Below are 17,754 nucleotides of genomic sequence, written 5' to 3'. Positions count from 1 at the left end.
GGATAACAGGTCCCATACCTGTATTTCATTAACAGAAGTACTTTCAAATGTTCTATTGTTTTTAAAAAATATTTATTCAAAATTTACCTATTTGCCTTATTTTTATTGATTCCATTTTCATTCATGACTTCTTTTTTTTAAATAAGTGTGTGTATAACAATTGACTAGGTGTAGGATCCATTATCTGGAAACCTGATGTCCAGAAAGCTCTGAATTACGGAATGGCTGTCTCCCATAGGCTCCATTTTATCTAAACAATCCAAATTTTTAAAAATGATTCCCTATTCTCTGTAATAATAAAACAGTCGCTTGTACTTGATCCCAACTAAGATATAATTAATCCTTATTGGAAGCAAAACCAGCCTATTGGGTTTATTTAATGCTTAAATGAATTTCTAGTAGACTTAAGGCATGAAGACCCAAATTACAAAAGATCTGTTATCCGGAAAACCCCAGGTCTCGAGCATTCTGGATAACAGGTTCCATACCTGTACTACATCCCTTTATTTCTTTTGGACCCTAGAACCCATCCAGTGTTTGAAACAACAGACTGCAAGTTGATTTGGAAAGGACCTGCCATTATAATGAGCTGCCGAAAACTCTATAATGTTCAAACTCACACGTCAATATATTTTGTCTTCTGGGTTATTTGTCACATTCTAAAGCTATGAAGACAAACCTTCAAAAAGGTATTGATGTGTTTAAAATATTAACGTCTTATATGTTAACTAAAACATATGCACACAATTTCTAAATAGGCCTTTCAACAATTGTCATCACAAATCATTCTTAATAATTTCCCTTTCAATGGGTCCCACTAATCCACTGTGTAAGCGATTTTATCATATCCAGTTGTTTGCACATGACAATTCCATTGCATGGAAGATGCAAGTTGAATGTGCTGAGATCAATGTTGTTTTTAAGACCCAGATCTTAAGTGTTAAGTGTTATTGCTAGATTTGGCCACATGCAAACAGGACTAATAAAACCCTTCACTCCTTGGCTTCTTGCCATACATCATGAATTATTTTGAACAGCAACATCTTTTTATAGCGTTGCTTTGTCTGGGTGTGGTGTTTAACAAATAACCTGTGATTGGTTAGGATGAGCCAATAGAAGAAAATCTTAGGCAGTGTTGACCTTTAGAGGGTAACTGCAAGTTATTTTCTGCATCTAAAAATTAAAAAGTTATGAACGTGACGTGTGTTGTATTTAAGCAATTCTAGATGTAGGTAGAATATCGTGTGTTGAGTTGTGGCGTGATTTGTGGAAAAAAAAAAAAAACGGTTTCCTCCAAAAACGTTACAGTCCGCTCTGCAAAATTGACTGCTTCTCACATTCACTTTGTTCTATATCGCAATGAATTGAAATGGATAAAATTGTGCATTCATTTTCGGAGTTAAACGGATTTTTAATTCATCGAACATTTATCATATTGAATTGAATCAAGCCCCATGTATGTCTTGAGTATATCAACCCCCTACAATTATATAGTGTAACCCTTAAGAAATAACTGAAAGTAGTGGCTGATTCATAAAGATACTGTAGGTATTTGACTGCTCCAGTGCAGTTTCCCATAGCAACCAGTACAATCTTTGGATTGTTTAACTGGTTTAGACTGTTCTAAGCTAATTTCTGATTTGTTGCCTTTGATAACGACACTTGAGCAATTTAGCACCTATATTAGTAATGGAGACCTTTGTGTACATACTAGACTGTAGGGCTATTTGGGGAAACACAGTGCACCATTTAGTTCTGTTAGTTTTAACTTACGCTGTGTGTTTATGACATGGACCACAGTTGCAATGCATTTCGTTGAGCTGAAGTAATAAAACGTAGCCGTAATCGATTTTCAGCTATGTTTGACCTTCAGTTCAAGCAAAGAATGAGACTCAATTACAAATAGTTTGTCCTTTTTTTCCACGACCAGATGTACAAGTATCTCCCCTTCATTTGTATGGCAAATGGAAATGTTGGTTACATCTCCCATGAAAGGAAAATTAACTATGTGGAATGTGAAAAATTCACGATTAAAGGTTAAAAAAATATGTGTCTTTCATAGTTACATAGTCCTTCAAGTTCAACCACTCCACATGAATTCCAGTGGGGTTATATACACATATTTATACCTATCTATACACATGTAAACTATATATACCCATTTTTAAAATAACTAGATTTCAATATCACAATAACTTATGATATTGTACATGTTCAAAAAATCATTGAAGGCACAACATTGTGCAACATACAAGTGTCGTTGAAACACTGAAAGAAATCGCCTGCGCTCGGTCTAACTCACGCTGTGGCGTTGACAAGCTGCTATAAACAATGAAAAGACAATATTTGTACACAAAGAGAAAGAGAAAAATTGCCAGCACACTGTTTGCCTTTAAAAATAATTACAAAAAATTAGGTGATAGTACCACACTTTGACCAAAATATTTAAGCATTGCGTGCCACATTTAGGGTCCGATTCACTAAGGGTCGAATATCGAGGGTTAATTAACCCTCGATATTCGACTAGGAATTAAAATCCTTCGACTTCGAATATCGAACTCGAAGGATTTAGCGCAGATATTTAGATCGAAGGATAATTCCTTCGATCAAACGATAAAATCCTTCGAATCGAACGATTAGAAGGATTTTAATCCAACGATTGAAGGAATATCCTTCGATCAAAAAAAGTTAGCCAAGCCTATGGGGACCTTCCCCATAGGTTAACATTGACTTTGGTAGCTTTTAGATGGCGAACTAGGGGGTCGAAGTTTTTTTTAAAGAGACAGTACTTCGACTATTGAATAGTCAAACGATTTTTACTTCGAATCCTTCGATTCGAAGTCGTAGTCGAAGGTCGAAGTAGCCCAAAAAAAACTTCGAAATTCGAAGTTTTTTTACCTTCGAATCCTTCACTCGAAGTTAGTGAATCAGCCCCTAAGTATGTAGTGCAGTTAAAATCAAACCGCAAACAGTGTGACTGAGTAGTAAGACCAACAGTGCACTTACCCTTAACTCGGAAGCTCCAGTAAGAAAGCAGGGAGCTTTTAAGCCCCAGCCCATTAACATGCACCTGTAAATAATTCCCTGTTTTAAAGGCTGAATGGCAGCTAAATGCAATGTTTGACTACAATTTTGCATGAAACCCATAAATAAATCGCCAGTGCTCCGTCTAACCCACAATCTCAGTTGACCAGCCGATAGAAGCACCCTCGTGCCAGCGCTTGGCCTAATCCACAATCTGGAGTTGACCAGCTTCTATAAACGATAAAAAGCCAATATTTGCACACAAAAAGAAAAATTGCCAGCACACGATTTGCCTTTAAAAATATTATTGCAAAAAATGAGTTAGTACCACACTTTGGCCAAAATATGTAATACTGTATATTGTATACTAGTGTTGTTGTCTGTGTCAGATGCTGCATTTAATCCTGCTCCTTTATCTAAATATATGCCTTTGCCTTGGTGTTTGGGTTATGTATTCATCTGAACTGTTTGCTCATCCAATGAATGTGGCTCATTTACGAATTAAACACAAGTGCAAGGTGGTTAACATGGACATAAATCGGCACTATTCACTAATGTATTTACACCCATACATGTTCCTCTGCAAATATTTCAATTGTAAGTTCTAAAAAATAGAAATACCAAAGGATCAAAACACTGATTGCCCCTTTTTCAAGCAACAGTCACATGACAATAGAGCGTACCTGTGCTTGCGTTGGTGAAATGTAGCGCAACAGCTCTAGAAGCAAGGGAACACACTTCATTTGCATCAATAAGGAGAAATAGGCAGTAGGGAGAGCCTACCAGGAATGAAGAGAATTGGTTAAACATATTGACGTGAGATACTGCGTATCAACCCATATGCCATAGTCTCTAAGGAAGGCAAATCACAGTTGCTTTAAATAAGGTCTTCTCAACCCTTGTCCATCAAGCCTCCACCTAGTTTAAATATCATTAGCAAAACACCAATTAGGCTTACAGGTATCTGTAAAGAGAAGATGCATCAGCAATCAGAAGGTGATATGTTTAATTCTCTTTCTTTGGTAGGCTTACCCACATTCATATCTATCCTTGGTAATGAAGGTGCTCCAGGTTTGGGTCACCATAGATTTGTCACCAAATTAGAAAAAAAATAAAATTATTTTAATGTACATGAGGAAGGGCAAGATCAACAAAACATTCTCTTGTCTCTACTAATAATTGGCATCTGTTCAAAAAGCAGTTGATTACCCTCTGGTATTCTTAGTATGATGTGGAGTGGGATATTTAGAGACGATATACAATTGGTTATATTAACCCCAGCAATCAGGCAGTGACTTGAATGAAAGACTGGAAAAAGACCAATGAAGACCAATTAAAAAGTTGCTATGAATAAGCCATTCCATAACATACTTAGGGGGTTATTTATTAAGGTTCGAGTTATGTTTTCTACAACAATTGGAGTTTTCCAGTTGATTTTTTTGGTTAAAACTCTTTTTTGGGTTTAAATAAACTCAAATTATTGAATTTTTTAAAACAAATTCGAATTTTTCGATCCAAAAATACAACATCTAATGTCAATGGCAGAGGTCCCTTGAACCATTTAAAGATGTTAATAGCCCTGCATGATGTTCGAGTTTTTGGTTTTTTTTGAGGGTTTTGCCCGAAAACTCGATTCGTTTTTCGGGTTTCGCAACTCGAACTTGCAGAATTCAAGTTTTTTTCATAAATAAGAAACCATTCGAGTTGTGAGTTCATTTGAGGTATTAAAAACGCTAACATTCAACCTTTGATAAAAAAAAGTAACTTTAAAGGTGAACCGCCTCTTTAATTTGTTTGTATGAATAACTTTATGAATCCCGAGTTTCCTGTGGATGGGTCTTGTGCTCATCTGCTTGAGGTTTTGAGTAAGTGTCTTAATAGTTCTTCCAGTACATTGTGAGCTGTTTAGGGCAGAGTTTTATCATGCTTTCTGTCTGTGCAACTCTGTATGGGATTATATTAGAATAAGGAACAGACAAAGGATACAGTACATTTACCTTTCCTTTTGTTTTATAATTTTAATATCTATTCACTGTGTTATGCATAGACCTGTCTCACCTCCTATTATTCTCAGTTGAGTCGGTGGCTTCTTCAGCCTTAAAGTTTCTGCCCATAGTTCATCTTATTTTATGACCGAGTGATTATGCTACTGAGATGTGTGTAGGATGCCTTCCTCCAATCTGTCGGAGCATCTGTTTCGCGGCGTTTGGATGCAGTCGGAAAATGTTTTGCCTAACAATTACCGTGAGGCTACATTACGGTTTGATCGTCCGTGGTCTGCTCATGAATTATACCAACGAGTGCTTCATTTAAAGTCTGGATAATGATTGTGCATGCTATTGATTAAATGTTGCATAGCAGGGCATGTCTTCTTATGGCTTTTCTCTTTTTATTATCTTTCCAGTCCTGTTGCAGTTGGCAAGTGACACGTTGCCAAACGATATCACCATGTCGGTGGCGTACTTGTTGGCATTACCGCAGGTATGTGAAATATATGCTATAGACTTTTATTGTCACATATTATTTATAGAGCTGTTATATAATTTTGCAATTTGTCCTGCACAAAAGGGCAATGAATCTGATATGTATACAGGAGGTAGTCCAGCTCATGGATCATACTAACGAGTCTACTGACATGTCTTACAGGCCACATTTTAAATTTTTGGCTGAATTATTCTCTACCTAATAATGTTTTGGCAGGGTAAGAATGGCAGGGAAGCTAAAACTGACAGTCAGCTCCTAACTCTACATAAGGGTTACCCAACATTTCTTTCTGACAAGTTATTTAAGGTTTTTGTTTGTAGGATTATTTGCCACTGTTAGTGATGTCACATTTGATAGTGATGTTGCTTTCAGGTGTGGCGGATACAGGTCGACTCCATGATTGTTTTTGGGGTTTGCATGGGAAGAGCAGTACTGGTTTGGCTCTGGTCAAGGTCTTAGAAACCAGACCCATGTAGCTATTTAATGCCAAGGGAAGGTGGAAATCATTTCTCCATTTTTAATGATGTGAAGCAAATAATCTATGGTGCAAGGACCAGAGGGTCCGTTCCATACATCTACGTTTACAGTCTATGACCTTAGCAACAGCGATGTTTACATGGCAGATTAAAGTGGCACTAAGAAGGCTAAACACTTGTTTTCTAGGAGACCTGCATTAGGTTGTGAGATCCCAGGCTATCGAACTGGAGCCCCATTCACCTCCAAGACAATTGAAGGAACAGGGAGACAGTATATAGAGCCAATGGGCACTCACAGGGCCACTTTAGCTACACGGCAAATGTACCCTAAATGCAAACTAAGCAGTTGCTGTAGTGATGCATCGCCATTGCTTGAATTTAAGTAACGTCTTGAATGAAATGGATAAATGTTAACATAATTATTCAAATAATGTTGCGGGAAAAAAGGTTAGTTTTAATGAGGTAAAAGAGGTTTGGAAAAAGGTGTTAATTAGTCAAGCTTCAGTCACTTGCTCATTGTTCCACGGTGCATGGCAGGCACTCCAACATCAATGGGTGTAAATCAAAGTCTTGTGTGTTTCCCTCAGCCAAGTCAGTCCCGTCTCTCATCTTTCCTAGGTGGTTGATGCCAACAAGTGCTTTGAAAAGCAATCGCATTCAGCTTTATCTCTCCAGCTGGCGGCTTATTACTATAGCCTGCAGATCTATTCTCATTTGGCTCCATGCTTCAAGGACAAGTGCCATCCTCTCTACGGGGTGAGTTTTCAGTTTGGTTGTATTTTTCTCTGTCCCACAATGCAGGTGATCGGCTGAAAAGCCTTACAACATAAGTTACATCTAATTAAAAAGCTGATTGCTATCACGCTGGCTAATGGGCTGCCATATTGTCTCCTGTTTATTGCAGCAGTGTAATGTTTCCCGTATCTTTTCTGCAGTAGAAGATTAGCACTGAACTCCATCCATGTTGATAACTTCCATCAGGTTAACACTTTGGAGGCCTCATGTTTGTATTCTTCACTGTAGACTTTGTACAAAGGTACATCAGGCATTGCCGTTGTTCAGTAAATCCCCAAATAGATCAAACTGTTTGCATATAATCATTTTACCCAATAATTTGCATCTTTGCAGCTAGCTCGCTAGGGGTGCAACATTAAGCAATGTAATGTCCATACAGGTGCAACTGTCACATCCATAGTGGATAATACATCCTAAAATTCAGGCATGTTGATTGGTAGTAGTAGTGATGTGTGGGTTGACTAGAAACCCACAGTGACCCGGGGCTTGACCACTGGTTTGGGTGGGTTTAGGTTGAAATTTGGCCAATCGTTGCGGGTTAGGGTTCGGTGCAGGTCAGACTGGGGAAGTACACTCCTAATCTGCTCCTGGTGGGCTAGGGACGGGTGCTGGTTGAGTTATTCTTGACCCACACATCACTTCAGGGTAGTAGGTCACTCCATGTCAATCACGGCATTAGTTTGATGTAAGGGTGAGAAACAGGAGAGTGTAAGATATTTTCATCAACTACAGTTAAAGGTGAAAGAAAACTACCAAATTAGTTTATTGCCAATAGATTAGCCACAATAGTGCAAGCTAGAACATTATATTTATTCTGCAGAATGCTTTATCACACCTGACTAAACAGCTCTAGAAGCTCTCTCTGTTGGTTTAGGATAGCAGCTGCAGTATTAGCTTGGTGTGACATCACTTCCTGCCCGAGTCTCTCCCTGCTCACTCATAGCTCTGGGCTCAGATTACAGCAGGAAGGAGGGAGGAAAAGGGAGGGGGAGATGGATGGAGGAGCAAACTGTCACGGCCGGCACCCAATACCAGAAGAAGTGCTAAGCACCCTGGTCTCGGCTCGGCTTCACCAGTAGTGTGACCACCGTTGGGCTTCGGGAGGAGCCCTCAGCTTACTTGGGTGCCACCTGGACTTAACGAGGGCTACAAGGCGAGATGTTCTGGCTGGCAAAGGGGCATGGCTGGAAGCAGAGTCTTTTGGGCCGAAGGTCACGGTACAAGAGGATTAGGCAAGTGGATGGTCAGACAGGCTGGGTCGAGGCAGGCGGATATCAGAATCGTCAGGCAGGCAAGGGTCAAAACCGTGTAGTCAATCAAGGGGTTAAGCAGGAGAGTTGTCGTAGGCAGGCAAGGGTCAGGATACAGAATGCAGAATAGTCAGGGAACAGGCAGGAGTCAAACACAGTTAATCAGATCAGAATTTCCAAGACAAACACATAAAGCTCAGGAAAACCACTTAGAACAAGTTCTATCACGGGCAATGTACTGTTGACTGAAATGGGCTTAAATACTTTTTGAATTTCACACCTGCGCCTCTAAATGGAATATGGATCTTATGGGAGATGGCCTTTCAGAGCTTTCTGGATAACAGGTTTTGGGATAATGAATCCTAAAATATATATTCTCTCTCTCTCTCTCTCTCTCTCTCTCTCTCTCTCTCTCTCTCTCTCTCTCCAGTATCTCATCTCTCTCTCTGTTTCTCTTTATCACACAACTATCTATCATCTATCTATCGGTCTCTATCTATCTATCTATCTATATATCTATCTATATCTATTTATCATCTCTATCTATCTATCTATCTATCTATCTATCTATCTGTGTCTGTCTGTCTGTCTGTCTGTCTGTCTGTCTGTCTGTCTGTCTCTCTCTCTCTCTCTCTCTCTCTCTCTCTCTCTATCTATCTATCTATCTAGTATCTATATATTATCTATCTATCTCATATATCTATTTATCGGTCTCTATCATCTATCTATCATCTATCTATCATCTATCTATCTAGTATCTATCTATTATCTATCTATCATATATCTATCTATCGGTCTTTATCATCTATCTATCTATCTATCTATCTATCTATCTATCTATCTATCTATCATCTATCGTCTATCTATCTATCTATCTATCTATCTATCTATCTATCTATCTATCTATCTATCTATCTATCTATCTATCTATCTATCATCTCTATCTATCTATCTATCTATCTATCTATCTATCTATCTATCTATCTATCTATCTATCTATCTATCTATCTATCTATCTATCTATCTATCTATCTATCTATCTATCTATCTATCTATCTATCTATCATCTATCTATCATCTATCTATCATCTATCTATCATCTATCTATCTATCTATCTATCTATCTATCTATCTATCTATCTATCTATCTTCTATCTATCTATCTATCTATCTATCTATCTATCTATCTATCTATCTATCTATCTATCTATCTATCTATCTATCTATCTATCATCTCTATCTATCTATCTATCTATCTATCTATCTATCTATCTATCTATCTATCTATCTATCTATCTATCTATCTATCTATCTATCATCTATATCTATCTATCTATCTATCTATCATCTATATCTATCTATCTATCTATCTATCTATCTATCTATCTATCTATCTATCTATCTATCTATCATCTATCTATCATCTATCTATCATCTATCTATCATCTATCTATCATCTATCTATCTATCTATCTATCTATCTATCTATCTATCTATCTATCTATCTATCTATCTATCTATCTATCTATCTATCTATCATCTATATCTGTCTGTCTGTCTGTCTGTCTGTCTGTCTGTCTATCATCTATATCTATCTATTTAATCTCTTACACAATAATGTTGTTGCTTCAGCTGAGGACAGCTTTAGAGACTGCAAGGATACAGTATGCTTTGTACATGCTAAGTACATACAGAGTTATGGCAGGCTTCACTGTTAACATTAAGAAATAATGAGAAACACAGCCCCCCTATTCTCTATAGCTAAATCCTGCCATTAATGCGGGATTCATTAGGAAAGGTACTAGTGGGGATAAATACAGGAACTAGAGTCTAAATGCAGAATACAGAAATTTAATTATAAAACATAATTTAAATTTTCATTTCAAACAGCCTCATTCATGACTCGCTAATCCAATTGTTTAGCCCCTTGTGCAATCCGCGGCACGCAATTATAGGGCAAAATGAAAATCTCCGACTCGACATGATTATTCATGAAGGAATTTCTTCCGCATTTGTTATTGTCAGCAAATGAATCCTTCCCAAACCGAATTGTCAGCTAATCACGGCAAGCGCAGAGGCACCTCTTAATGCACGTTAATAAAAAGATATGTGTAAATGCTAATAAAGCTGTATTCCGGAGGGATTCTGCAAGGCTAATGTGCCTTATTTATTTCTTTATTCCAATTGCTTTACGACTTGGTGTCATTTCACTTGCCTCCTGGTGAACAAATGATGAAACCCCGATTGCGGACGGACTGCTGTGTTTATTGAGATTGTGGTTTCATGATGTGACCAATGTGATATTATTTATAGTGTGTTTGCAGAAAGTTCTTGAAAGAACAAAAAAAAAAACCCAAACCCCAACCGAGAACGTACAAAGCAGCAGGGAACAAAGCAGCTCGCATATTTTAGGCAGAGCCTTGAACAGCAAGAAATTTAAAGAATTAAGTAGAAATTGCTTTTTGTTAAATTACAGCTTTTGGCTAAGAAAGAAATCCAGACGGACGATGCAGGGCACTGAGCTGCCGTTGTTAATGCATCAGACTGATGCCTCTACATGTTTTGTGTTTAAAGGCACAGAATTAAAAATGGCGTGTTTTAAGAACAAACATTTAAGGACTTCTTATTGGATTTGGGTCCGATTGTTGTTACCGAATCTCTGCTTGCGCTCCTCTTCAGATAGCGATCGGGCGATCAATGCATGGTTGCTAGGGTAATTTGGACACTAGCAAACAGACTGCTGAAATTGCAAACTGGAGAGCTGCTGAATAAAATGCTAAATAACTCGGAAATATTAAAACGGACAACAATTGTCTCTGAATATCACTCTCTACATCTTATTAAACAATAACTCAAAGGCAAACAACCCCTTTAAAGGGTCAGTATGTTTTTTTGTCTGAATGCTCAATGTAAAATACCCTCTGCAGACCCCTTGCTGATTGCTGGGGTTAGTGACCCAATACTATTGAGCTTTTGCTAAGAGCTACTGCTGTCCCTATTAAGGTGGCCATACACAGGAGGATCCGCTCGTTTGGTGATGTCACCAAATGAATGGATCTCTCCCCAATATACACGCATTGAGGTGGGCAATATTGGGCCCTAGAGCCCAACGATCGGATCAGAATGGAGGCTATACAGTCGTTCGGATCACAGGACCGCATCAATGAACAGATGCAGCTGCGATCTGACGGGATTTTTTACCCTGCCTGATCGAAATCTGCCCGACTTTCCACCAGATATCGATGCCCATCAGATGGCCCCACACACGGGCTTTTATCGGCCCATGCATGGGGGCCTTTAGTCAGCCCCAAAACCAAACTGCGTATAGATGGTTGGACTGTGCTCAAAAACCAGAGGAAGTTTTTATTTTGGCAAAGTTTCCACACTCTAAAGGTCTAACAATAGAAACAGCAGGTCATGAAAAGGAATATCGAGAGCTTGATGGAAGCCAAAATGCTTATGCAATATGTTGGTCAATGCAGATTGTCATTTAGAAAGCCTACTCTGAGACCCAACCCGCCAGCCTACACCCCTACCCGTATGTGAACTTACCTACGCTCAAACAGTACAAAAACTGCATGGTATCCTACTCACTGAGGTATCCTACATCCAAATTTTAAAAAACAATTTCCTTTTTCTCTGTAATAATAAAACAATAACTTGTACTTGATCCCAACTAAGATCTAATTAATCCTTATTGCAAGTAAATCCCGCCTACTGGGTTTATTTAATTTTTACATGATGTTCTAGTAGACTTAAGGTATGAAGATCCAAATTACGGGAAGATCCATTATTCAGAAAAATGCAGGTCCTGAGCATTCTGGATAACAGTTCCCTTACCGTTATAATATATATTCTGTATTTCCATTAGATCAGCCCTAGTGATGAGATATTTTTTTCTGGCAGCCATGGATTCGCTGTGATATTCCACATTTCGCCATGTGCAATTTTTCTCTCGAAAATGTGGCAAAAATTTTCCTCGGAAAAATTCACAGAGAAAAAATGGCCATAAGAAAAAAAAAAACGCCCATTGACTAATGCATATGGAGCGACAAAAATTGTTGCGTATGTAAAAAATTGTTGTGCATAAAATAATTTAGAGAAGCAAAAGGAAGGACCGCACTAGCTCACCGCTCTCCCCTCCGATCAGGTGCACAGTCAGACAGTGACCCCACTGTATATACGACAAGACATTCAACGGCAGACGGCACTTCTGAAAGAAGAGGGTTTATTGGAAATCCTGCTGGAAAAAACGCGTTTCGGGAGTTATCCCTTAGTCATAGGTTAGCCCCAACTGATGTGTAGGTTGTATGTGAAACATCTGCCATAGGTAGGTGATTATTTTGCCACATATTGGGATACAATTATACACAACAAACATATAAAAGAAGCGTATTTGTATGTAGGGAATAAAGAACATTCTCTGCAGTGGGGATCCTGCCGGAACAGACTCCTACAGTATCTCCTTAGCCCTGCTGTCATTTGTTACCTGTCAAGTGGCTGACAGACGTCTGTGTTGTAATTGTGTCTTAATTGAGTGATCAGGACAGTATTGATCCTTCGGTCCATTTAATTCAGTCACGATTGACAGCTCTCCTCTGCCGAGGTGCTTCGCTTTGCGAGTTGATGCCTTTTTGGTCTATTGATTACTTTGTTTCATTTGGATTTTTATCAGAGGCGGCACGGGGAGAGAGTCACGTTGAAGCAGACACAAAAATAAGGTATGAAAGTTAATTTGTGTAGCGCTTAGGAAAACTGCTTGAGCACAAAGAACTTCATTTGTTTGAGGTTTTATATCCCCTTTAAAAATGTTTGATGATTGTAAGACTTAAATTGAAGGCATAATGGCTGACAGTTCTTCATTTTCAGGAGCAGATGCCTTATCGTTAGCTCTCGCTTGCTAATTAATAGTTACCCTGTATCTGAGCATATGTCACACATAAGGGCTCATTACAATTGCAGTGTGCAAAGTGCAATTTTAGGTTCAAGTCACCATTTTTATTAATTTTTACCAAGAATGTGGTGCTTTTTCCATGTTTTAAAGTACACAAGAAATTGCACATGATTTTTGACTTGAATTGCACACACTTGTGCTGAAATCCTTCAGTGTTTAAATGCAGCGTCGGACTGGGCCAGCGGGACACCGGGAAAAAACACGGTGGCCAGGCCCTCATCGACCGTGCCGGCCCAGACCCTAAGCTGCTGAGCCCCGAAACAAAAATGTCCAGGAAAGGCTTGCGCCGGCATTCACGTATGCTTGGCGCATCCTGGCGTTTGCGTGGCGCATCCTGGTGTTTGCGTGGCGCATGCCGCCATTCACACATGCATGAGGGGGCCCCGGAATGTTAGACTCATCGTGCTCCAGTCTGACCCTATTGAAATGTTATAATTTCCGGTGCTTTCCATTTAAACACAATACTTGAGATACACTTTAGTTCATTACTTCAATTGATGCAGATCACTGTGGGAACCCTGACGCTGGGTGCCAGTAGATCTAGGGATCTCCCGAGTTAAAGGGGTACTTCAGATTTCAGTTAACTTTTCATATGTTGTAGAATGGCCAATTCTAAGCAACTTTTTAACCGGTCTTCATTATTATTATTTTTTTTTATAGTTTTTGAATTATTCTTCTTCTGACTCTTTCCAGCTTTCAAATGGGGTCACTGACCCCCATCTAAAAACACAAATAAATAGGTAATAGGTGTATTCTTATTGGTACTTTTTATTACTCATCTTTCTATTCAGGCCTTTCCTATTCATATTCCTGTCTCTTATTCAAATCAGTTCTAACCAGATTGCAAACTGGAGAGCTGCTGAATAAAAAGCTAAATGATAAAATATTAAAACCAATTGCAAATAGTTTCGGAATATCACTCTCTATATCTGCAGCTGCAAGTCTCTAAATGCCCATCTGCTTACCTGGTCCATAGGAATAAAGAGGTGTTTTACACAGTGGAATAAATGCAACCTTCAAAATGAATGACATTTTATTCCAGTGACTATGACTTAATTTACTGATAACAAGGCATTAAACTAGGAACCTAGCTGTTTGCTCATGTAGAGCAGAGTTATTGCAGTCAGCACTTGTAGTAACTTGTAGGTCCTTTGTTCAAATTAAAGGGATCCTGTCATCGGAAAACATGTTTTTTTTCAGAACGCATCAGTTAATAGTGCTGCTCCAGCAGAATTCTGCACTGAAATCCATTTCTCAAAAGAGCAAACAGATTTTTTTATATTCAATTTTGAAATCTGACATTGGGCTAGACATATTGTCAATTTCCCAGCTGCCCCCAGTCATGTGACTTGTGCCTGCACTTTAGGAGAGAAATGCTTTCTGGCAGGCTTCTGTTTTTCCTTCTCAATGTAACTTAATGTGTCTCATTGGGACATGGGTTTTTACTATTGAGTGTTGTTCTTAGATCTACCAGGCAGCTGTTATCTTGTGTTAGGGAGCTGCTATCTGGTTACCTTCCCATTGTTCTTTTGTTTGGCTGCTGGGGGGGGGGGGGAGGGAGGGGGTGATATCACTCCAACTTGCAGTACAGCAGTAAAGAGTGATTGAAGTTTGTATGCGCATCCAAATTGGACTTAACCCCTTGCCCATATAGTTCAAATACATTCAATATGAATGAATAAACATGTAATTCATTCAAATTCATAATTGTATTATTGTTTATTGGCATCTATCTCTCACTTTATCCTATTGTCGTAGTTTCAAGTGATTGAAGTTTATCAGAGCACAAATCACATGACTTGGGGCAGCTGGGAAATTGACAATATGTCTAGCCCCATGTCAGATTTCAAAATTGAATGTAAAAAAATCTGTTTGCTCTTTTGAGAAATGGATTTCAGTGCAGAATTCTGCTGGAGCAGCACTATTAACTGATTCATTTTGAAAAAAAATTTTTTTTCCCATGACAGTATCCCTTTAAGACACAGTTTCACAACTAGCCCCGTCTCAACAGTCTGTCTTTCTACATGCACGTATTGTGTCAGAGTCAGTTATTTTTACTTGTGAGCCACATTCAAATATAAAAAAAACTGGAGAGTGATGGTATTTTTAGTAGTACCATTTTGACCTCGTGTAAGACAAAACTCAGTAAAGGAAAACCTTTAGTAATAGTCAGGCAATTTATTCATACATAATACAACATAACAGTTTTGTCTGGGTAAGCTGTTGGAGTAACACACAGAATGTCAGCCAAGGACTTACCAAAGACCCACCTCTTGGTCCAGGCGTTCTATAGCTTTCAGGAGGCATTTACAGTAATTATGACAAGGGGTACACGGAAATACCATACATGGTCTGGCGAGGAGACTTACTGGCAAATACATTTATACATTCCTGTAAGATGTGCAGTTTTGCAACATAAGAGTTTCTGGTTCCAACTGTCCACAGCCTCGTAAACATCTGTTGGCTAAACATAGCCATTGTGGTACAGACAGCTATTGAGCAACACCTCTGCAAAAGGGCATAAGAGACATGCTGACACTATGCTGACACTCTTCTAAGTAACAGAGTGGAGATAATTTATTTGTATGGCCTAGTATAAACTATATGAGTGACCATTGTCCACAGTAGACCATTAGCCCTTATAGTCCATCCTGCCTTGGGCCCTATAGCGTTATGGCGTCATAGAGGGCGGGGGTGACAACTATCAACCCTCTGACACTAGCCATTCGTCCGTTTTAGGATTTAGACCGTTCCAGATATATTTTATATAAACAAGAGCTATAATTGGCTATTGGTAGCCTCTTTGTGGACTGGCGCATATAGATGGTTCTGTTTGGCAATACACATGGTTGTTAAAGCTTGACTGCAAGCCAGGAATTCAAAAATATGAAGCCTCTTTGAGGCCACTGGGAGCAACATCCAACGGGTTGGTGAGCAACATTTTGCTCACAAACCACTGGTTGGGCATCACAGGTCTAGAAAAAAATGTGTCAACAAAAAACAACAACATCAAAGCATCAATCAAAATCTGGCTCTGACTCCTGAATGAAAGGAGATTGCAGAGAGGAGGACAGTGAAGGGTAAATTATTTTAGAAACTGTACAGAATTTCCAATTGATTATATTCAGAATGTTTCTGACTAAGCTAATATTACATTTTATTATCACAATACTTTCCCTTTAAACCAGACTAGGGTGGTGCCAGTGTCTTATAGTGAATGGAAGATTTTAAGGAAAAATGTATTTCTTTTCACGGTGCAGTCGAGAGCTGCTCTGTTGTGAGTGCCCACCCTTCTTCACGGGTATGTAGTAATACATACATGGGGGAGAGTGTTTATAGCAAATGTTTTTATTTATCTCGATAATTAAGAGCAAAGTTTCTTAAGAAACAAATACAAGTCCTCAGTTTTCTTCTCACCAAAATAAAGTGTCTGTTTTGCCATTTGCAGAGGCGCATGTGTTGTGGCGTTAATTAGATACCATTCGTTACTTTTGAAATTTGGCAACAAAATGTGCTGGAGATGTAGCAAACTTTTAGTTTACATAGACAGAGGGTGTTTTTGTGTCTGGGGAGGCTACATAGATTCTTTCATAGTAGCCAAGGCCTAATTGCACATATAGTACTCCATGGAAGGATGAATGCAGTTGCTTTTTATGTAAAGTACGTGCAGGATAAGTTCCTAGAACATATGGCAGTTTAATAAAGTGCTAATTTCATATATATATAACTTTAGAATAAATGGTAGTATAAATATAGTGCCAATGTGCTACTTCCATGTATAATACCCTGCAATGCATAGCAGGATAATTGCAGTGGCAATTTCATGTATAATAACCCCAGAACACATTGTCGGATACATTTAGTGCCCATTTCATGTATCATATCCCAGAACACACAGTAGTATAAATGCAGTACCAATTCCAGATGTAAAGCCCCAGAACACATGATACAGAGCCAGTTTCATGTACAGTATAATACCACAGAACACATGGTAGTATAAATGCAGCGCCAATTCTGTATACAGTATAATGCCCCAGAACACATGGTAGAATAAATAAATCATCTACAATACCACAGAGCACATGGTATTATAATATACAGTGCCAATTCCATATATAATGCCCCCAGAACATATGGTAGAAATATAATACCAATTCCATGTATAATGCCCCAGAACATGTGATAGTATAAATATAGATTCAGTTTCATGTATCGTACCCCAGAACACATGATGGTGTAAATACAGTGCCAGATAAGGAATTTGGCTGACTTGGAGGCAGCTTGGGAGTGGATGCACCCTGAAAAAAGTAAGTGGTGTCTTGAAGAAAAAGTCGTATTTGGACTTAAATACAGTGCCAGTTCCATATATAAAGCACCAGAACACACAAACGTATAAATACAGAGCCAATTTTATATACAGTATAAAACCCCAGAACACGTAGTAGAAATGCTATGCCAAATTCCTTATACAATATAATGCCCCAGAACACATGCTAAAATACATAATTCATGAATAATACTACAGAACACATGGTACAGGTATGGGATCCATTAACCTGGAAACCCGTTATCCCGAAAGTTACCGAATTACTGAAAGGCCGTCTCCCATAGACTCCATTAAAATCAAATAATCCAAATTTTTTAAAATGATTTTCTTTTTATTTATAATAATACAACAGTAGATTGTACTTGATCCAAACTAAGTAATATTTAATCCTTATTGGAAGTAGAATGAGCCCATTGTGTTTATTTAATGTTTATATGATTTTCT

The 17,754-nt window shown here is 38.5% G+C and overlaps 1 protein-coding gene across 4 annotated transcripts in view; it reads left to right on the top strand.

Annotated features, from left to right (window-relative positions):
• The window catches only part of nbas.L (NBAS subunit of NRZ tethering complex L homeolog), a 457,628-nt gene that overhangs the window by 242,824 nt on the left and 197,050 nt on the right, over positions 1-17,754 (top strand). For all 4 annotated transcript variants that reach the window (XM_041563562.1, XM_041563561.1, XM_041563560.1 and 1 more), the window contains 2 exons: positions 5,429-5,505; positions 6,603-6,740. In XM_041563562.1, the coding sequence (XP_041419496.1) occupies positions 5,429-5,505; positions 6,603-6,740 (215 nt within the window). The remainder of the gene's footprint in view (positions 1-5,428; positions 5,506-6,602; positions 6,741-17,754) is intronic.

This window comes from Xenopus laevis, chromosome 5L, assembly GCF_017654675.1.
Source record: "Xenopus laevis strain J_2021 chromosome 5L, Xenopus_laevis_v10.1, whole genome shotgun sequence".
Lineage (NCBI taxonomy): Eukaryota > Metazoa > Chordata > Amphibia > Anura > Pipidae > Xenopus > Xenopus laevis.
Note: the sequence above shows the minus strand (reverse complement) of the source record. Positions and strands in the feature narration are given on the sequence as shown.